This window comes from Diadema antillarum, unplaced genomic scaffold, assembly GCF_040938485.1.
Source record: "Diadema antillarum isolate AM-2024a unplaced genomic scaffold, OU_Dant_1.0 scf00000197, whole genome shotgun sequence".
Lineage (NCBI taxonomy): Eukaryota > Metazoa > Echinodermata > Echinoidea > Diadematoida > Diadematidae > Diadema > Diadema antillarum.
The window spans coordinates 1,564,892-1,587,600 of record NW_027271086.1 but is presented as its reverse complement, the minus strand read 5'-3'; the positions used below and the strand labels follow the sequence as shown (position 1 = coordinate 1,587,600).

Here is a 22,709-nt window from a genome sequence, read left to right as displayed (position 1 = left end):
GCATGACCGTTTGTGTCATTCGAAGTGGGGCCTTTTTATAGAGGATGTTTTTGCTGACACTTTGTGGAATGGATTGACACTTTTGTCCCTACCATATGATGGCCATGTGAGCGATGTTGGGATCGACAGAAACACAGGATGACATTGTTTGGATTTACCAGTTACTCAAAACGTTTGTTGCTGTACACTGCGTGAAATCATGACTTTTAGTGTACTGTTTCGAGTGACATTGTAATCATTATTAGTGCCATTATCACTGTAATTGAAATCATTATGGTTTTGCTAGACAAAGGCCAGCAGATTTCACTGTCAAAACGTTGTGAATCATTATCATATTCACCTGGCTTCATGAGACAGTAGAGTATTACCTTATTCTTTCATCATTATGGTTGTTGTCATTATGATTTTTATAGTGTATGCCAAGTAGCATTGTTATATTTTCAGCCGATATTCTTGGAAGTCAACAATTCCCCAAATGATTGCCTTCCCTGACACTGATAGAAATGCAATGTACATTATGTATACGCAGCAAAAATTGCTAACTTTTCCCTTGAAAAATGATTATACTTTGTTCTCATTTTGTCGCTGTGGTTGAAGAGCATTGCAGATGGTAAAACCTCTAATATAATACAAACAGGAAAGATTGCAATGCCATGGGAAGCCAGTGAAATTGCAAGAATTTTTCCTCTCACATAAAGACAGCTAGAGCTTCATGAATTGTGGGAACAGACAAAACACTTGTTGATTCTTTTAGAAGATGCAGATTTGTTTTTCTGTTTTTTTTTATTTTTGTGTTTGTTTGTTTGTTTGTTTTACAATACAAGGCCATCAGAATCTTGATTTTTTATTGCATAGTAGTCCTGGCCAGTAGCTGGCCCATTCACAACTCTAGAATGTGTTGTGTCAGTGTACTTTTAGTCAAGGCTACACACATAAGTATGTAAGTTGAGAAGATACAGCTAGAGGCTCTCATACAGTGTACATGTACAAATTGTACCATGCAGAATATCCAGTATTGTTTTGTACAGTAACGTCGAGTCAACCATACAACTACCATGTACAGTAGGTTGGAGTTTGAGGATTTTGACTGGTTGGTGGTGATTCCAGGAATTGAGGGTGTGATTGACGGAGATACGAGACTTGTTTCAGAACCCGTAGAATTGAATGTCCTCGACCGTGCCTTTGCTTGACGACACATGCTTGAAAACAGCTGCACATGTGTGTGTGTGTGTGTGTGTATGTGTATGTCTGTTTAATTCTGAGTTTTTCTTTTTAGCTGGTTGTCCTCTTTAATAATCTATGCCTTCCCATTCAGCACCAGTGAATGAAGCACACTGGATTAGAGTTGAGGGCTTTAATGTGCAGGAAGTGCGAGCGGATATGAAGACCCAAGCTATGGACATAAACTTTGTTTGAATTGTACAAATATGAAGGGGGAGGGATGCTTCTTCCCCCCCCCCCCCCTTCATCCCAAGCTTTCCATGTGAATGCCATGTGCACTCTGAAAACAATGTGGTTAGTTGTTGGAAATTCTCTCACCGGAGAATAAGAAGAGGGTGGTTCCGCAGCGATTAGACATCGTTGGCATGCAGTGCTCTACACAGGTCATTAGAGGTCAGTAATAACAGGCAGTTGTTGGCACATGGTGAAAGAAAAAACAAGTTGTTGATTGCTGCAAGTATAATACAAGTACACTGTGTTCAAAAGTGTGGGGATTGTGATATTGTTGGAAGTGTCAAAATAAAGACTTTTGCACAAAAATCATGTTTGTTTGTTTGTTTGTTTGTTTGTTTGTTTTGTGTGTGGAATATTTCTAAGCTACTACTGTATCCCCCTATTAAATGTCATCGCTCTTTAATGGGTTATTGCAACTCTACAAAAGTTTGATGAATGAATAAATGAAAATTGCTTTGTGTGGATATTATATTAAATATTATTTATTTATATTTATTTATATTAATTATATTAAATTTGTGTATCATACAAGGCCAATAGAAGACTGATGTGACACTTACACAAATGTACAACATCACCTCACCGAATATGAATATGTGGCTGCAATTAAAATCACTGTTTAAACTTGTTGAAAACTAGTCCCGAGTATAAATTGGGCAGCTCTCTATGGTAAATGCGTGTTAAAGCTAAATCAGCTTGTCCTCAACAGGTTAATAGAAGAAAGACAGTTTAAAAGTCCAGAATTTTCTTATTATAGATCCAATTTTCATAAAAACTTCTTTTCTCTGCCTTGAAAAAAATGGTTTGTCTTTAAATCTTTTGTAAACTGGACCATGGCGAGATGTAACACTTTAAAGTATGTCGTCCCTTTTGCAACCTGAAAATTGAGATTCCTTTCATGAGCTGGTGTATTCATTGTACAGGAAGGTACAAAATTAAGACTATTCCTCGCAGTAAATCTGGAAAATTCTTTATGATTGCGAGTGTAATAATACTTAAGATTTCTAGTGAATGTATTCGGACCTTGAAAATTTTTACTGTTATTCTTGGTACAAAAGGGGAGCATATTCTTAAATGACATTTGGTTTTTTAGTTTTTCCTTTCTTGTTTAAGACTTTGAGATGTATTACTGTAAAATTGTATGCATGATGTTAGAATACATTATTCTTTAACCATGCAAAATTTTGTGATGTGTGAAAAGGGGATATACGACCTTTAATGGGATCATATGTGACCCTGCATCACAAAACCAACAAAAAGTTGCCAGACATGGATTTTTAGTTAAGAGCATATTCTGAAAGAGCAGACTTTAAGCTTTAAAATGATGTATAACTCAAATCATATGGACTCTCCTAACCTATCTAAATATTGGAAAGAAAGCACACACTCTGGAAAGTGTGAACTGAGAAAAGAGGCTCTGAAGCACAGGGTCTATTCAACCACTTAAAGGGATCGTATAGTTCTGGTTGAGACGTAATTTCAGGTTTCTAACATTTTTTGGTGAGATAATGAGAAACCTCCTATGAAATATGAAAGAGCATGTCATTCCATGAGGAATTCAACTTTTATTTGATGAAAATTGGTATTGAAATGGCTGAGATATCCAAAACAGAGCGATTCCAATAAAGTGTGGGACCCACACTTTATTATGGTTGCTTTGTTTTACTTTGTTTTTGGATGTTTCAGTCATTCCAAACCTGATTTTCTTCAAATAAACTTTGAATTCCTCTTAAAATGGTATGCTCTGTACTATTTCATAAAGGTTTTCTTGGTATCTCACAAAAAGTTAAAAGCCCAATTTTCATCTCCACCAATACTGTACTATCCCTTTAATCTTTACCAAGCCATGCTAGCTGTGCAATGAATGGGACAAAAAATCAGGATTTAAACCACTGGAGTAACAACAATGAAGGGATTATCAGATTAAGTTGAAATTGAGCATGCTTTATTGACACATTCTGTCCATGCTTAATGCCAACTTTCAAAGCAGCAGCATCATCCTTTCTAAAGTTATTTGAGTTGAAAATTAAAAGTGTGTACATGGTTTTTCAAGAAATGAAAAGGGGACTCTAAAGACACATCTAATCACACTATTCTTTAAAAAGCGTTCGAGATAAACTGCTAAAAAGCACACTTTCCTGTTCGTTTTATGATCCCAAATTTTGGCATACTGCAGATGAAGACTTTCTCTTTCAGAAAAAGTCAAGATTGGCTAGGCTGACCCAGTTCACCTATTTTCAGTCCTCACACAAAATCAGTGCGTGCGACTTTTTGTTTGTTTTGTGATGCACGGTCACATATACTGTATATGCCCTATATTTCGCAAGTTTAAATTTTCGTGAATCGGGACTTCCCGACAATTTCGCGAGTGGTTAAATTCGCGATCGTGGAGTCCTGTACTGAATTGAGAAATGTATACGCATACGTCACGTTCATATCGGCATTAGAGTCAATATTTTCGCGTGTCTTTAATTTCGCGAATAGCAGCTGACTCGCGAAATTCGTGAAAATAAAAACCTTGCGAGATATTCGGCGAATACAGTAGTTTTTGTTGAGACTTAACTTCAGGTTTCTAAGATTTTTGGGTGAGATAATGAGAAACTTCTTAGGACATATGAAAGAACATGTAATTCCAAGAGAAATTCAATGTTTGTTTGATTAAAATTGGTTTTGAAATGGCTGAGATGCCCAATATAGAGCAATTCTAATAAAAAAGTTGGACCCACCTTTTATTATGATCGCATTGTTTTACCTTGTTTTTGGATGTCTCAGCCATTCTAAGACCGATTTTCATCAAATAAACTTTGAATTCCTCTTAGAATTGTATGCTCTGTACTATTTCACAAGTGGTTTTGTGATATCTTGCAAAAAGTTAATAGCCCAATCCTCATCTTTACCAATACTATACCATCCTTTTAAATGTACTCTTTTGAACAAGGTGTGGTATGACATTTTAAGTAGCATTCTGAGGGAGGAATAACAAAGCGGTTGGAGAATTGAAGACAAAAGAGAGACAGGATGTTGCCTTTTTGGAACAGGTGTATTCTTGGTGGGACAATCAACCACACTGTATGCATGTGTTTATGTTTGTGTAAATGTGTGTGTGTATAAATAGCATCATGTGGTGGGTTACTGGCATTCCTGTGATCGATCAATCAATGCGTGTTGTTGTCTTGTTCATTGCATTCCTTCAGCACTTTACATACGAAGTCTTGACATTCCATCTGGCTGGAAGCAGTTGTTGTTGTTTTTTTCTCCTCTTTGAATCCTGTGGAATATGCACAATGTATATCATACATCGGTTGTTTTCTCTTCCCAGAGTTTGTTTTTGGTTTTGTTGCTATTCTAGGTGTTCATTTGGGCTGAGAGTCTTGTTGTTTTGCATTCATCTGTGTGTAGCTACAGTAATTGACATTTGAGAGGTTTCTTCAGTTGGTCTTACATTGTAATTGTGTGTTTTTTCTTGAATGCATGTGCTGTTCTTTCACTGAACTATATAATGGATTTTTATAATTAGTTGGAATGTCATCTTCAGAGAGATTCTTACAGAAGATAAAGTTGTAGCACAGGTGTGTGACTTCTTAAAACAATATAATCCCTGTTTTGTCACTGCTGCATAGAAGTGATTGTGTAAACTGTGCATTTCCCTTTAACTGCACAATGCAAACACATTCATGATTCATGAAAACATTAAAAAAAACTCTACAATTTTATGGCTGTCTATTTTTCTTTATCTGGTTTTTAACAAAAATCCTGCATTTCTTGTTTTGTTAGTTGATTCTTCTCTAATCATTGGAGTTGACTTCTGTTTTTATACAATAAGGTGGCATGTCACTCTTATTGGAATACAGACAAACATTATAATTTGTACTTGCCACTGATCCAAGCCCTTTGTAGTTGATCTTTGGATTTTCAATCCATAGTCTCTGCAGAGCTTGGGGTGGTTTAATGTAGGAGTGAAGTCCTATTTGCCAACTTGATGAAGATTTTATGTTGTAGTTAATGTCTATTGATAAGAACATTGGTGTGAACTCAGTGTGATGTCCTCTAGTGAACTGTGGTATAAGGGGGATAAATGTTGCTGAGAGTACTTTGATATGTTCCTTGATTCTCATTTTTCAGTTGTAGCTTATATCTCACATAAGTACAATTGTAATTGTTTTGGTTGTTGATGGTACTATTGCACCAGCTATGTTTGGTGGAAATAACTTGTCATTTGTCAAAATGAAAATACTGAGTATACTTGTAGGATATTGCTCCACCATCTTTAAACTCTTGGGCCAACTTGGCAAACAACAGTTTTAAATGGGAAATATTTGTCAGTTGACTATGCAATCATTAGTCTGGAATATTATATTAAGATGTATATATATTTTTTTAATGAACAATTTAAATGTATCATCTATTTCTATATCTTGTGATCCATAACTTGAGTCTGTAAAAAGATGTAAATCACATGAACTTGATGCAGTCGATGAGAGAAGTACTTGCCAAACGTTACTCTGACTCATGGTAATGAAATTCATCTTTCTCCCTTTTTCTTAACACACACATAAGCACAACACACACACACAAACATATTCTATAAAGGCCTTTAACATATGAGATAATTATTTAAAGTCCCAGGTTTTCTTGTAAATTTTGCTATTAAATTGAAGTCTCCAATTTTGAGCAAATAGTGCTAAAACAGTACCTCTCATAGAGCTCTTGTAAACAATTCATATCACTATGTAACGATATTTTTGAATATGATCTAAAACTCCTCCACTCCTTCTCCCAATTTCTCACCCTCAAAATAGTTTGCGGCTGGCACTGGTGCACCCGTCCAAGGAGGTGCGCGGGGCCGGGGTGCGGGCCTTGCGCCACCTGATCCAGGATGAGTCGGCGGTGCAGGCGATGGTGGCGCTACACGTGGACCGCCTCCTGGTCCGCTCCCTGGACATCTGCCAGCAGAACGACGTGGAGCGCATCCAGGCGCTGCGATTCATCCGGCGGGTGAGTTCAAATCGAATCGTGAAGGGAAAATAAAAAAAAACTTTCTCCATTCTTTTCCCACTTTTAATGCTTGAAACTACAGAAAGAGGGATAGAATCATTTGTGGCTACAGGGGTCACACTTAACTTTTTTTTAACTAGCCAGGCGGACTACTTAGAATCAATTTTTACACTGACGCAATATTTTGGCTAGCCAGACGGACTAGTAACTTCAGAATTTTATGATTTTTAACTAGTCCGACGTGACTTTGGGTGACCAATGGCCAGCGGACCATCGCCAATTTCGAACCCTGGGCTACCCAGCTCAAAACCCACTAAAAGTTGCAGATTAGGATTCTCTGTAATGGGCCAAAATATGTCACTTGTGTTGACCAATTCAAATCTTTTAAGTTTGTCTCATCTTGGAGAGTAATATTTTCTCTGCCTACTGTCAAAATTTGGTGGCTTAAAACAACACTCAAATTTAGATTCGTATATTAGCAGTTTTTTTCTAGACAGTATTTTTTTTTTCTTTTTTGACAAGTACTGCTTTCACTGTGCAATAGATCATGCTTCCATTGATACTTCTCCACAGCACGCCTGAGTGACACTAATCTTCAAATCTACTTTTCTCCCATTTTCTATGAAACTGCACCTCGTAACTCTCCCTTATTTCAATGATTTTTTGAATGGGCAAGAATACTCCAATTTCAACAAGTTGCATATCATTTAATAGCTTATAGCTTAAAGGGATTGCACAGTTATGGTTGAGACCTAATTTCAGGTTTCTAACATTCTTTGGTAAGATAATGAGAAACCTCTTATAAAATGTGAAAGAGCATGTAATTCTTTGAGGAATTCAACGTTTATTTGATGAAAATTGGTTTTGAAATGGCTGAGATATCAAAAAAGAGCGATTGTAATAAAGTGTGGGACCCACACTTTATTACGGTCGCTTTGTTTTACTTTGTTTTTTGATGTTTCAGTCATTCCAAACCCGATTTTCGTCAAATGAACTTTGAATTCCTCTTAAAACGGTATGTTCTGTACTATATCGTAAGTGTTTTCTTGGTATCTCGCAAAAAGTTAAAAACCCAATTCTCATCTCCACCAAAACTGTACTACCCCTTTAATACTCTTTTCAGCTATGATGTAGAAAAGTGGAAATTCATTTTGCCCTACTTTTTGTGGGTTTTGAGCTGGTCAGTCACGTTTCATCATTGTTCTCAATTCTTGATCGCTTTCAATGATATTGTTTCTATAATCACTATCATTATTTAATTTTTTGTCTTGTCTTTTTCCTTTATCTATTTTTATCATTATTATCGATATGATAACAATGATATTAATTTCATTATGAACTAGCATCATTACTATCATAATAGATTATGATAAACTCATTTTGATTGTCATGTTGCATGGTAATTCGAATGAAACGAAGACAGTGGCAACAAAGGTACAACAAATATTTGAACAAATTGTGATAAACAAGAGTACATAAGTGTGACAAAACTGTAAAAATGAGGTTGTGACATACAGCCTGTACTTGACGTTTGAGCCACATACCAGACATTAGTGTTGTAAAGTTCATGTGACAAATTACATGGGTGTACAAATGAATGAGTACAAATGAATGAGCAAGATAGATGAGGAAATAGAGATATTGCTTGTTCATTTCCATCTGAGAAGATGGCTGGATAGCCCATATTCAGCTACGTTAAGCTGGTCTTCCATGGGGTCCAGTTGGGTGTGAGGTGGGACCGCTTCACCGGGTTAAACGCCCCGCTCTTTGCGATGAATGAATGAAGCGGGATCTTTTACGTGCATGAGTTGTTACTCTCTCATACACGGGACCTCCATTTTATGTCCTATCCGAGGGACAGAGTGTTTTGCCTCTTGCTAGAGGGGACGGTATGCTTACACACAACATTGCTCAGTCCAGACTCGGGTTCGGGTCCAGATATGGAATTTATCTTTGTTGGGAAATACATTGTACACCCATTTGCTTCCTGTCTGATACAAAAGTGTACAGATGTTCTTGCCTTTATACAGGAACCTTAGGATGACTGCCTTTCTGATAGATGACTGTGTTATATGTGGTCCCCATCATACATTGTTATGAAGAAATAGGCTATGAAAAAATTACTGTTTCTCAGAGTTTGTAGTGGGCAGTTTAAGCCTAGCTATCTACTACATAATGTACCACCCCCCCCCCCCATACACCCATCCACCCAACAACTGTAATGTATCGTGATCATAGCAATGGCAAAGACATTCTCTCTCTCTCTCTTTTTATCTTGACACTTGTCTCAAATCTGAAACTTATTTCCAAGCAAGTCCATGAGGGCTACTGTATTTACCGTATCACATGCTGCCCCAGATCTATGCTGTTGTTTTCCTAGTTTCACCCTGAACTCTGTGCAGATGAAAGCAGGTGTGGCAACTCTTGGAATTGTCGCATAGGTGGGGGTAAATGTTTTAGGTCTAAGTTGGGCACGGGAGCGCTCCTGAAGCACCTTGACTTATGGTCCCCTGAGATTGTTCATACCTGAAAATCACTGTTAGCCAGGACCACAAACATAGTGGCGAGAGGGACATTACAGGGCTCACACCTGTAAATAAAATGGAATGTCCCAGACTCCTTCACAAATTCGTACCAAAGATACCAAAATAAATGAAGAAAAAAATTAATAAAAAATCATTAATGCAGTTTGGCGTAAAACTGAATGGCTGCAGATATTGAGTATGAATTCCTCTACAAACTGCATTTTGGTTGGAAGATGAAAGCTTTTCTGATGGAATTTGAGGGGACTATATTTCATTGGCTGCATGTACAGAAAAAAGGTGATTTTTTGAGTGAAAAGAACTCGTAGTCCGGCTTTGCGGACCCTTGGACAGAATTTGAGCCGAAAAACCCACCCTGGAAATTTGATGGATGAAAGGGTATATCTCACTTATCCAGGTTAGTGAAGATGAAACACCTCATTTCTCCCAGCTATTTTACAGAATTTTTTGAAATTTGAATTTTAACACACGTCTCTTTGGGGAATTATTTACCCGTGTGAGCCCTACAGTACGTGTGATTCTTGTCACAATGACCTACATGTGTGCAAGAAGTTCTAACATGTAAAATGTATGCACAGCAGAGTGCTGCATACCACTTCCAGAGCACTCTAAATGTTGGTGATGACCGATACAAAGTTTTAGAGTGCTTCAGGAGCGCTCCTGAACCTAGCCTCCAGAGGGGCATAACTTTTTAGAATGCTTCAGGGCTCGATTATCTGTTCATACATCTACCATGGTTTTTCCACATTTCCCCATTCTGTGATGTCTTCAAGAAGAATCTTAAGACTTTAATGCTAATCTGTGACTGAATTTTGTTGTGAAGTGCTGTGAAACCAGTCATTGACTGTGTAAGAGCGCGATATAAATGATCTGATTGCATTGTATTGTGTACAGAGTTTTGAATGCTTCAGGAGCACTCCTGTATTAAAATGGGGTATCAAACAACTCACGATGTAGCATCAGTTTTATTGTGGACTCTGGAATGGTATGATGACATTAATAACATTAACCTGGCAGTGAACTCAAAGTAGAGGATCTGTTGACCCATTTATTTCATCCCCCCCCCCCCCCACCCTTGCATGTTTTCCCGAGATTGAAACTACTCGACAAACACATATGGGAGGGGATTTGTGTGGGGATGGTACACGATTTCTTCCTCGAATTCCACGTCACAGTTCACTGTGACAATGGTTCGTGTGGAATGAAAACTAGACACTGGTTAATTACGAGCAGGACGTTGCAGCTGCCAAAAATAAATATTGCAGACTCACTAAACAGTGCCAGTATGTCTTGGTGCTGCTCACATCCCTTCCATAGTTGTACAAATATATAAAGCTGTTTCAGAAGATAAAGTTTCGGTTGCATCATGTTCACCAGATTCTCAACTGTTTTATTACAAATCAACTGCTCCGAAACCATTCACCATTTTTCAGTAAATCCTTTACTTTATGAAGGGCTACTGCTTCTTGCAGACTAATTTGTAAACAGTAGAAACTTTCAACCAGGGCCCTGTTTCATAAAGCTGTTCGTAAAGATTCGAACAAACTTACCAGCGACTGGTGATCAGTTCTGATGTGCTATGCTTATCAGAATTTTCATAATTCAGCACAGTAACTGATCACCAGTCACTCGTAAGTCGTTCGTAACTTTACGAACAGCTTTATGAAACACCCCCCAGAATCTATGCAGAATTAAACTCAAAAGTTCACAGCACAGCTGTAAGTATATGGGTACAGATGAGATACATTGTATGTGTATGCAGGGTAAAGGTGCCCGGTGAGGATGATTGGAGAAGTAGCACAGTGATTTGCATCGTGGCGAGTGAAAGCTTGTGCAAATTATCTTGAGATATAATATGTCATCCCATTATTCCAAAACACACATCTGAACATCACATGAACACACAGGCAAGGGCCATCATTTCGGTAGAATTCAGGCATGCGCAGTTTGGTTGATGAATTGTCGCGATCGGCAATTAGTGGGATATTTCTCTCTGTCTGAATAAGCATAAAAAAAATGTTGGTATTCAGATCATGATCAACATCCCGCCATTTTGTCCATGCAGTTCTTGGTGTACTATACATTTGTAGATCACACACCTGGCAGGTAGTCATGTTTAGATTTGACCCATTTTGCCCATGAACTTTGCTGAGACAGCCCAGGCTACTTTTAAATAACACCAAAACACTTCAGGAGCAAAGCAAGATACTACAAAGTATCGATAGTGGCTCCGCCCACCCTAAGTGGGTGTTAAGTGCAATGTGAAAATGTTTTGTTTTAGATTTGTTTTTTTTTTGCAGCCTACATTTTTTTTTTTTTTTACTATTCATTTGTGGAATAGTTCATTTTATTAGGACTTTAAAGGTAAGGCACATGAAATCATGTGAAATTTCTACTTAGGTGATGTCAGTTGAAAGGAAAATCAAAGCAGTTCGCTATATGAAGTGAACTGATTGTTGATAGTGTCATAATGAAGCTGTGCACGTTGTTATTAGGGGTTTTTTCCCCTATGGCTTTTTTTGTTTTGTTCATCTTTCATGCTGTTGAAATTCTTGTCACTTTGGATTTACCATTATGATTTCTATGTTTCTTCTTTGTTTTCTTTTTTTTAGATCAATGTTAACATTTACACTGTACATTGACATATAAAGTGTATGTTCCTCTCTTTGCGCACTGCTTCTCTTGAAATTCCACCATGAAATTTCTTGTTTATTTGATATATTCATAGTGAAATATCCTGATTTTTGTGTACAGCATCATTTAGATTTTTGTCACTGGTGTTATAAGTATAAAACTCACAGCAAGTTGAATTTGAGTTGAATTCATTTGCTGTGTGGCCTTACTAGAAATCCAGGTGACTGTGGATTTCATGTTCTGAATCAAAGCAAGGTTATACATACTACATGAAGCTCTGCCCGTGATTCTGCAGTATTACCTTCCGTTCTTGTTTGTTGACATTGTCGTTTAAACAAATTAAAGGTTTTTTTTTTCCATGTCATGTTTCCAACAATTGTTCACGTAAGTATTTGACGTAGTTTCCATTCTACCCAGTGGTAACGTAAGTCCACAGCATATATATGTAGTGCATCATTTGCATTTATAAAATTTCAAATTAAAGTTTTGTACTTAATCTCAAGTTTATGTTCATTGGGGTAGCATCGCAATGGAATGTCACAAAATAAACCAACAAACAAGCAAACAAGCTAGAAAGCTCTGAGGGCGATATATATCTTCTGGTTTTTTTTCCCTCAGAGTCCTGGAAGGGAAATACAGTTACTGTACCTCATGGCATCCTACCCAGTTAATATAACAAAGGCTTTTAATCAAAAGGAAAAAAAAACAAAAGAAGGATTGATTTCTCATTGTAGCACATGGCATTATATGGTTCCCTCTTATCACAATAATTCATGCACATTCCCCCCACCCAGCCCCTTTTATTGTAATTGTGGGGGGAGGGGGGGGGGGGGTTCACAAAGAGAAGGTGTAATACAGATTATCAAACTACATTTGATATCCTGAATCAGTTAATAGAGCATTACAACATAGGGATTTAGGAATATTTTCAAGAAGGATGTTGCTGGGTAAGTACAGATTTATTAGAGAGATATAAGTCCTGAATTCTCGACATATAAAATACTTTTGTCTGTCAGGCCTCCATTTTTCTCACATCTTTTTGTTTTTTAAAAGTGCCTTTGTTCTATCTCATTTTATGCCACCCTGCATTCTTCAGATACTGACAGTAGCGCCAGCATACTGCCCACTGTCGCTGGTCCATGTGCTCGTCGCCATTAGCAACAACGGGGAGAAGGAGCGAGATCGGATGAGGAATGCCTGCGTGGCCACACTGTGTGAACTTGGTGAGTATTGTCAAAATACCTCTGCACGTTCTGCTCCATGAGCGCCGGTACTGATGTGTGCGTGTTCAAGCTATATGCATACATTTTTACTAATAATATCAGGATTCCATGTTGATCGGTTAGCTGATCTCGTGTACGCATTGCATTATATCATGATTGTTCAAGACGTACAATTGTAGTTTGGAAAAAGTATCGATATCGCGATGGTTCAATCAAAAGCATTGGGTGATCCACTAGTCTATTTGAAGTCGATTTTGTTTCTGTTAACTCTCTAAAATTTACATTTACACCCCCCCCCCCCAAAAAAAAAAAAAGAAAAAGAAATGAAAATCGGCGTGAGAAAAAAAAAATATTTTGCAGAGGGCATGTCTCAAGTATATTTTACAACTACAGCAAACATAATACTCAGGGTATTGGTGCACTTTTAAATCTCCCTGAATCTGGAAGTGTTTTGCCATGTGAAATGCATGAATTATAATTAAAAGCAAGTTTCTCCGCGATTGCTCTGTGGAGTCTCCCTGATTTCAGTCGGTGAATGTTTGCAGCCCTGCATTCTCCTACCAAGGACGGCCTCCAAAAAAAAATTCTGAATGAATGGTTGTTGTAAGTCGAAAAGAGCCAATAAATACGCATTTCAAGGCAACATGTATGTGGAAGCAGGGTACACATTACGACACAAAGTTTCTGAAGGATATTACTGTTGCAAAAGGAGGGTATCAGCTTGAACGAGAGGATTAAAAACTCGTAAAGGTTTTAGTCGCTGTGTCGTAACGTTTTGTGTGCGGCCATGATCCAGAAAAGCTTCTGTTTTTCTTTTGTGTCGGTTTCAGCAAATGATCCAAAATCTGGGTGAATAGGTAATAAGATTTTGCTTTGTTTTGTTTTGTTTTGTTTTCAAAATTGTATGTGTCATCGTTTTTGTGACTTGCAGCCAAGGTCAGATATTTTGTGATCCAATCGAAGTGAACGTAAGCAAGGCTGATGCCAAGTTGCATCCAGCATCTGGCAAATTATAGAAATGTGATCTTCCAACATGACCCATGACCTTTTACAGAAAACCCCATAATAGCGAACTGGGCCGAAGTGTTCAATGGAACGTAGATTTAATTCATTTTGATACACATAAAGCACTGACGTAATGGTTTGTGATGAGCAAAAAAGGATTATGTTGGACTTGCATGACATTTTGTTATGGAATGGCTCTTTTATTGTAGTATTGCTTATGACATAATGATAAGACATGGTTAACCATTTTGTTGCCATTGGGGAGGGCGCTCTGGAAAGCTGAAGACATGACAGTGTGACAGACTGCCAAGACTACAATAACAGGAATTTTGAAAAAATGATGTTTCAGCTTGGAAACCGTTTCTACGAAGCAAAAGAAATTGGTCTTGGGATTATTACTGGTATTGGCTGTTGGCAGGTCTTCAGTGATAGTCGTTACAGAGTTGACAGAGTTTACATGTGAGTAACTGTCGTGTCTCCCAAGAGCAGCGACAAGTCTGCGAAATCATCCGCTTTAGCTCCTGATTCCTAGAGGAGGAAGGGTCGAAGTCGATTAAAATGTCAATTGCGGGAAAAGAAAAGAAAGCAAAGTCATAAAATTAGGCTATCCCCTCCCCCCCCCCCCCCCATATCATGAGATGGGGGGGGGGGGAATTGCAGAATTTTGGGATAGCAAATGATACATCAGTTGTGCATGACTCCATAAAAAGCATTGTGTTCATGTAGACATAGGTGTACCGGTAGTAAATCTGCCACTCTGGACCTGTTTCAAAGGAAGGGAAGTAATACTAACCGTCTCTTTTGTCGACAGACAGGAACTATAATGGCTTTGATATTCAATCTTTAGATGATGATCTATAGATGCTTGATCCTTGAGGTTCTTAGCCTGCATTAGATCGTATTGAATTTAGCCATTAAGGACTAACATTGAAAAATCGAAGCTCGACGCAACATCTCTCTATTTGTCTGATGGAGCAAAATCAGCGTGGGGGTACTGTGTATTTCTCAAATGAAAGCACATCTAGTGCTTGTGTCTTGTGGAGCTTTGTCGGAGTCGGAAGCCCTTTGCTTTTCTTGCATCGATTTCAAGTCGGTGTGCAAGGTATACCGCACACAGATAGCACAATCTCAGTGCGTCAGTGCTGATTTATGAAGTGCCATTTTTTAGATCAAATGACTTGCTTTGACAAAGCTCAACATACAGAGGCGGCAGATTCCTCAACCTTTGCAGTAGGCACAAGCCGCATGTCTTAAGGTTGTGGAAAAGCATATCGATGTATACTTTGAAATATGACTCTCTGAAATGGCCAGCGAAACACAAAGTGATTTTTTTTTTTTTTTTTTACCTCCCTCGGTAATTTGTGTCGGCCTCGTGATGCCTGCTCAGAAATCTGTCCCTTTCTTCGGAAGGAAGGAATTATGAAATGAATGTTGCAAGGAGATTAAAACTTGCTGCTGGTACCATGTGGCTTGGCATCCGGTGCCAGGGGAGACAGAGATAGGAATAAAACATAGTCTCCGCAGCCCAGCACAACTGTGGACATGAGCCCAGCTGGCCAATTCAAGACCCCGCTTTTCTATTTTCGGCGGCCACGGCACTCTAAATTTAGTGACTTCCCCGTCATGGGGCTAGTTCATGTAAACACACAAACACACTCACTCATACACACACGCACATGTAGTCTCTCTTGCTTTCTTGCCCTCTCTCTCTCTCCTATTTAGTACACATGTTTCCTGCTACATTAAATATTGTATATGCAAAAGGGAGGAGATAGCTAGCCATGGGGAGGGGGGGGGGGGAGGCATGCAAGTGCTGGTAAAAAGGGGGTAGGGGTGGGGGGAAATCGCATTACTCCAGAAATAGATGACACCCCTTCATCATCATCCGGAGAGTTATAATTATTAAATGACAATAATAACGGCAGCCCAGTGGTTATTGCTCATAGACTGAAAGACCGCACACCATTTCCTGCACCCTTTTCATGGTGTGATGAATAGCCTGGCCATTGAAGGGGGTGGGGCTGTTCAGGTGGGACAGAGTAGGATTTGTGAGAAATTCAATATCAAATTGGTGTACAATCTATGCTCATACAACATTCATTTTTCTTCTACTTGTAGATATCATGGGAACTGCACATATTGATGAATCTACAGAAAAATATATGATGATGCTGTGGTGGCAGCAGGTCACAACAAAAAGCCAACAAATTGGGATGTGATTTCATGATGTAACAATTTCATACTCATGGGTAGTATTCAAATGATGCAATTTTTCTTGGCTCTGATGCTTGATTGAAGAAATAAGAGCATGGGAGCAAAAATAAGTGAAATAGTCTGGCATTTTTTTGCAGAATATGCATTTGTAGATGTTGTGTTATTCATGAATAAGACCACGTCTGCTATCAAATAAAAAGGTTTCGTTTTTCATTTGTAGTGTTTGAAGCATGCTCACCGTACAATATCTGGCCAAGTGTTTTAAAAGTGAAAGGAATGCTAGAGGCATTTCTGAAACTGTTCAAATTATCTTTTTAATTATTCTCAGTTGATCTAATTTGTGAAAAATGATATTCTTTTATGACTGTACATGTAATCTGTGTTTATGATTTCGTGAGCTGTAGTAAACATTAATGGATGGCACAGTTACAAGATTAAAATGAATCATGCAACCATGGCTACAAAGTTGCATATGTACGTGTAGTGCTCTGAACAGATTCCTGGCTTGGGCAAGACACAAGGTCATTTGCATAAGGAGCGGAAAAAAAAGAAAGAAATACATTGCTCAACCTGCACCTGTATTGTAAACAGATCATTATGGTGCTTGTATTCGCAAACGGTATCACGTTACTATTGGAAAGCAGGCCAAACAGTCTTTCACAATCTCATGATGCAAAGCCCATTCAAACCTACAATTTTACGTCATGAAATAAAGGTTTCGGATGACGGTCGAATGCATGATGCTATCTACTATTAAAGAACAGGTGTGCAAAAATGGTCCAAAAGATCCCTCTCCAAGTGTGAAAGATGGCACTGCATCACTTTTTTTTTCTTTTCGCATGCATTCTGGCAAGCTGTAGATATCCTTTGCTTCTTGAGGAATGAGTTTGTTCATTGTTGAGAGAGTGCTGTTCACTAAACACAATGATTGAGATCCCCTTACTTCAGGTCTTTCCTGATTGTGAGCACTCGGCGGTGCACAATGGGGTCGAACGGATAAGTGTTGAAAGTGCACCATCTGTGATACATGAAGTTAGTCTCCAAGAAACCACTGGTTATACATCTTTAAAAACAGAAGCATCGTATAGGTACATGTACATCAAGAAAGAAAACAACTTTTGCCGTGTATGTGAACGAGCCTACGGGAGTGACAGCGATAACCATCTGAAAAAAAAGTGTGTCATGAGTGCGCTACAGTGTATTTTGAGAAACTGTCGGAAAGGCATTTTAGGAGGCCAGGATGCAGGGGTTACCTTGTTTTTGCTTTCTAATGAGCGGCACCTCCATAGTAAAACTTTAATGCCCATATCCCCACCAAGATTGGAAGTTTGCTCTTCATTCGTGTTATTTGTGCCCAGCTTTTCTTCTGAGTACATGTATGTGTCAAGAGGTTATTTTGAGCTTTAATAGCTACTAATTATAAAAGGCTGAGAAAGTACATGTTGGCTCTTGTAACCAAAAACAAGATGTTTTGATTTGATTTTTTTTCGCAGCCCATTGCAGAGAAAGTATTCTAAGAATAACGTCAAGCTGTTGAAATGTTCCTTTTTTGAGGAGCTGCAGTACTGCCGGTACATTCGCTTCATGCCAAGTTGCCATGACAACAGTGATGATGGGAGTATGATAACATTTGTCGGTCCATTGGGGAACACATTCTCTACTCTCAGTGCTTTTGAATGGGTAAATACTGGGTGTGGCTGTAGCAAATTTCAGTCATTCATGCAAAGTAAATCTTTGAGGGAAAGAGATCCAATAGAGGTATGGAAATACAGTAATTGTAATCCTGTTAAAGGTCCTGTTTACCTTTAGGAGCAGTGATTTATAAAATGTTCAAGATATCACATTGGATGCCTATGTTGTAGGTCAGTCGTATCACAAAACATCCTCCTACCATATAAAAATTTTGCAATAAATCCTAAAATATAAGAAGATATCACTCTTTTTCTCAATAAACCATAACTGTTGATGGTTTAGTCTGGAAACATTTGATTATATCTATTGTTCATATTTTGTATATTTAACAATAATTAACATTGATTGTACTGAATCACATATTTACTTCGGTGGTTTCTAATTCTAACTCACATTTTAGAACTATTTTGAAGCACTAATGCTGGGTTTTTGTTTCATTTGCAAATGGTAAAATTATGCCTTTAAAAGACAAATTATCATTGGGAGAGAGGCTAGTAAGTTGTACTGTGTCTTCTTGTCATGTCTGTCTGTCTCTCTGTGTCAATCTCCATTTAATCTTTTCTTTACTGAGACATCAAGCTCTTATCATTTTCCAGATAATGAAGATTACATGTAGATGACATTCTGATTATATTTGTTCTCTATCTTATGTTTTCACCATCAGATTTGCTGTCATGAAAGTTCTTTTCCTTTGTGTTTTGTATTAAAAGGCAGATTGATATCATTTTTTTTTACTAAAGGTTATTTTCTTGTTGTTTATTTATTCATTCTGTTGACCAAATTAGTACAGTTAGATTTATTTATGTTATTTTTTTTTAATCTGATATCTTTTTATGTGAATTATTTTGGACAGTGTAGCAAAGTGGCATTGAGGAGCTCTTGCAGCGCATAGGATAAAGATCATCTGGATATCAAATAATTTCTTCATTCAACAGATAATATTGAATTATTATCATTATTACTAGGGTACATTGATGATGTGAGTAGAATAAGATTGTCTGCAGAGCATTACTGAATCCATTTTCTAAACTAAGGTGTTCCTTTAAGATAAAATTCAACTGAGTTCTGGTCAACCCATGCTTGCAGCCATCAAATATTTCGTAATTAATCAACCACATGCCAAATCGGTCCCCGTCGCAGATTGCTCCGAACAAGGGGGAGCAGATTGTGTAATTAGCTTTAATTAGGTGTCTTTCCTGCCATTAACCGGCGCATGCCTTTCGGCGGTCCAGGGGGCTCTGATGCGTGCATGGTCCTGATAGGTATGATGCAGGACCAAATTTGAGGGCAAGATACGGGGGTGAAGCGAGGCACGGAGTTTGCTGCATCTACGTGTAGCTAGAGAGCGTGACTTTGTACATTAGGATGATTCAGAGAAGATGTTGGGCCTCGCCGCATGTTACAGTGTGTTATGGTATGCAAGTGTTTACACATGCACTCTCTTGCATTGTCATGGATAAACATGTACAACCATGACACTGAGCACAGTTTTAATAGGTTTGTGGTCACATGTAAATCAGGTCAGTGAGAAATTGTGAGATCTCCCCTATAAGGCGCGGTCAGACTGGCAAAAGATCGAGAAGTTTAAAATCGCGATCTTTAAGATCTCGAAGTTTTGCCAGTGTGACCGCAAACTTCCCACGAAACTTCCCCCAAAACTTCTCGCGAAACTTCCCACATCAACTAGGGATTTTTTCCCCTCCCCCTCCAAACTTCTCAATCTATTGCCAGTGTGACCGCGAAAAACTGAAACTTCGCGATCTTTGTCACGTGGCCAGTCCACCACCTGCTTGCGGGTAGTGTCTCCGAAGCGCGAGGCCATTGTCATGTACAGATATGCATTGTTACGTCACAATAACTTAGCCATCAGACGGAGGGCTCTTTCTTCTTTATTGCGCGTGCGCACCGATGACCCAAACTTCTCGATCCAAAGATCAAGAAGTTTGGCTACCAGTGTGACCGCACGACAAAAGATCGGGAAGACTTCGCGATCTTTAACTTCTCGATCTTTTGTCAGTCTGACCGCGCCTATAGTCACCTATTGCCTGCTTGACTAGAACTTGATAAACTCACTGATGTGCTCATAATGATGTTTATAAATCTCACTTTCATCAAACTATTTCTTTGGAAGGAAGAAAAACAAACAAACATAGAGCAGAGAGGGAAAAATACAATGTAAGATGAAAGAAAATATGATATACTGTTCTTTTTTTATGGCTAAAGATGTTGATAGGTACTGTATTGTGGCCATTTATTCAAGTAGGGAAACAATGGAAAAAGATCAAACTCTGTCAGTGTTTGATCATACTTGCTTTCAATTTGTCATTATTGCTCATTGAGAAGGAGACTCTTATTATGTGCAGGATATTTACATGTCTATGTATACAAACTGTACATTTCCAATAGCTTTGACAGAGAGTTGTAGTTCATAATGTAGGACAATATCCTGTTCATGTGTGCCATGTATATTGTGAATGAAGTACAAGGGTGGTATTCTGAACACTGTTTTAACTCTGTTGTAACTTCTGTTGTAAGTCTGCTAGTTACAACACCGCTGAAGCAGATGTAAATTGGTATTCTGAGAACTGTTTTAACAGTGTTCTAAGTTGTGAAAACCACACCCACGGCATTAATCATATCCAATAGGAAATGTTGTTAGAAGTAGCAACAAAGACATTTTAACCAATAAGATTGCTCTCTTTTTTAAAATGCACCTTGCTTTAACTATGCGCATTTTCACAAGAGCTCTTCTGTGGTGTGTGCACAAACTGACAATGGTATGTGCAGGCAAAGAGAGCGCAAGATAAAACACAGCTAGAACAGAAGTTACAACAGAGTTAAAACAGTGTTCGGAATATCAATTTGTCACAACAGACTTTAAAACAGAGATAAAACAGTTTCAGAATACCACCCCAGTACGTATGAGTTATAGGTATTGAAAATGAAACAAAGAGTTAGAATAGTCCACAAAGTTTTCTTGACTTGCATTCTGCAGAGTAAATTGGATGCAGATCTGGCCGCAGATCTGGCCAGGAAAATACCAAACGGTAACATGCATTGTAATTTGCTGCGGAAAAGATCTATGGGGATTTTGTGTTTTTACTCGGGTCGCTGAAAGTGAGAACTAATATAATGACCCTTTGTGTGCTTTCAGTGCTGATTGGCACCAAAAACCATGTAGCATTATACACACTGTCTACTGTCCGTGAAACAGTGATAGTTAACCCTCTCATGTATTCTATTTCTCCCTTCTCCTTGCGACTGTCGTCTCTTCCACCCATAGCCGTGCTGAACCCCGCTGCCTTCGCTGCTGCCCGAGGCTTGGGCGCCCTCGTGCGGAACATCCTGGACATGCAGCTGCTGCGGATCAACGAGGCCGTCATGCTCACGCTGCTCCATCTCCTCAACCACCCCGCCAGCCGCCGCTTCATCCGCTTCAAGGTCGACCTCGAGGTGAGTGATGGGGAACACTGTTCCATTTCCCCGTCATCGTCTGTTGGGCCTACGGAGAAGAATACGCCTCTTCTCGGAATTCCGACTATCTAATTCGATGGCGGCAATTGACTGTGAAATAGACAGTGCTAAAGGGAAGCTGCATGCTGTGTTTAAGTTGACATTTGACGATGCAAAATTCGAACAATGAAGTTCAAGAAACAGGGTAGTAACAGTTTCCATGAAATCTTGCAAAGTGTATGAAAGTTGTACGCAGTTAGAGGTCAGAAATTAGTCCTGTCAATCACCACCACATATAATGCAACTTGGAGGGTGTTCATAAATCATTCCTTTCCAGTAAGTAATGCATTCGTACATCTCCTGTACTGTAACCCTCTTCCCTGTATGAATTAATTGCTGAATTGGTTACATTGAGTAAATCAATTGATACAACTTTAATATGTTGTTCATAGTTTTTTCTAATATGTTTGAATGAATTTTTTCTGTGATCAAATGTGTGCAAATATTGCTGTCATTCATAAAACATGATTAAATAGTAATGTGAAATACAGTGTAATCATGAGCAATCCTACTGTACATTGTATCCCCACCCACGGTGGATGCTACTGGTCGATCCTGCATAACATAACAATGTTTTTTGTAGGATTGTTACCAAGCATTCTTTGTTGATGTTCCCAAACACTCCAGCTTTACATATAGTGGTCTGCTGTGGTTGCTACATGTAGGAGTTAAAGAGAAGAATGTTTGTGGTTGAAAATGTGATAAGTAAAGCTGTTCATATTTCTTGATGTCAGCAACAAATGCGCAATACTTTGCCTCTGTCTACAGGTGTGAGCATTAATCTTTAATTTCACATTACAGTCTAGTCTGTAGAATAGTTTTTGATACTCATGAGGACCATAACCAGTATTGAGTTTGGTTCATGACTCCACATCTCTTTCTCTTTTTTTTTACTCCATACAGCAAGTAATAGCTCCCTACACAGACTTCAACTACAGACACACCGGGGAATCCCCAGAATCTCAAGCCAGGTAAGGTACCCTCCCCCCCCCCCCCCCCCCCCCCCTTTGCCCCTCCTCCTTCTCTGTTTCTGTCTGTCTGTCTGTCTGTCTGTCTGTCTGTCTGTCTGTCTGTCTGTCTGTCTGTCTGTCTGTCTATCTATCTGTATTTCTGTCTCTCTTTCCTTTCTTTTCCATCATGCTACTGTTCTCCCCGCAGCAAAGCTGGGATGTGGCTTGTCAAGATACTCTATTTGTGCTCTGGGACACCCCAAACCTGGACATTATTTGGGGTGTAGCCAGGACACTCATGCATCAATAGTGGGTAGCTGTGTACCCATGCTCTGTGATCTAACCAATTTGAGATTATTTTATGAAGTTTATACAATGCAGTCATGATTAGTTATACCTCATCTGACTAATTTTGCTTGAACACCTGACATTGAGAGTGTGAGAATCTCTCTGTCCATTTGAGATCACACATTCCCTCTTAATAT

The 22,709-nt window shown here is 38.7% G+C and overlaps 1 protein-coding gene across 1 annotated transcript in view; it reads left to right on the top strand.

The window, feature by feature from the left end:
* Window positions 1-22,709, top strand: part of LOC139723713 (rapamycin-insensitive companion of mTOR-like) — a 126,033-nt gene that overhangs the window by 43,192 nt on the left and 60,132 nt on the right. Inside the window, exons 5-8 of the mRNA XM_071634934.1 lie at window positions 6,255-6,450; window positions 12,724-12,850; window positions 21,045-21,214; window positions 22,178-22,245. Coding sequence (XP_071491035.1) covers window positions 6,255-6,450; window positions 12,724-12,850; window positions 21,045-21,214; window positions 22,178-22,245 — 561 coding nt within the window. The remainder of the gene's footprint in view (window positions 1-6,254; window positions 6,451-12,723; window positions 12,851-21,044; window positions 21,215-22,177; window positions 22,246-22,709) is intronic.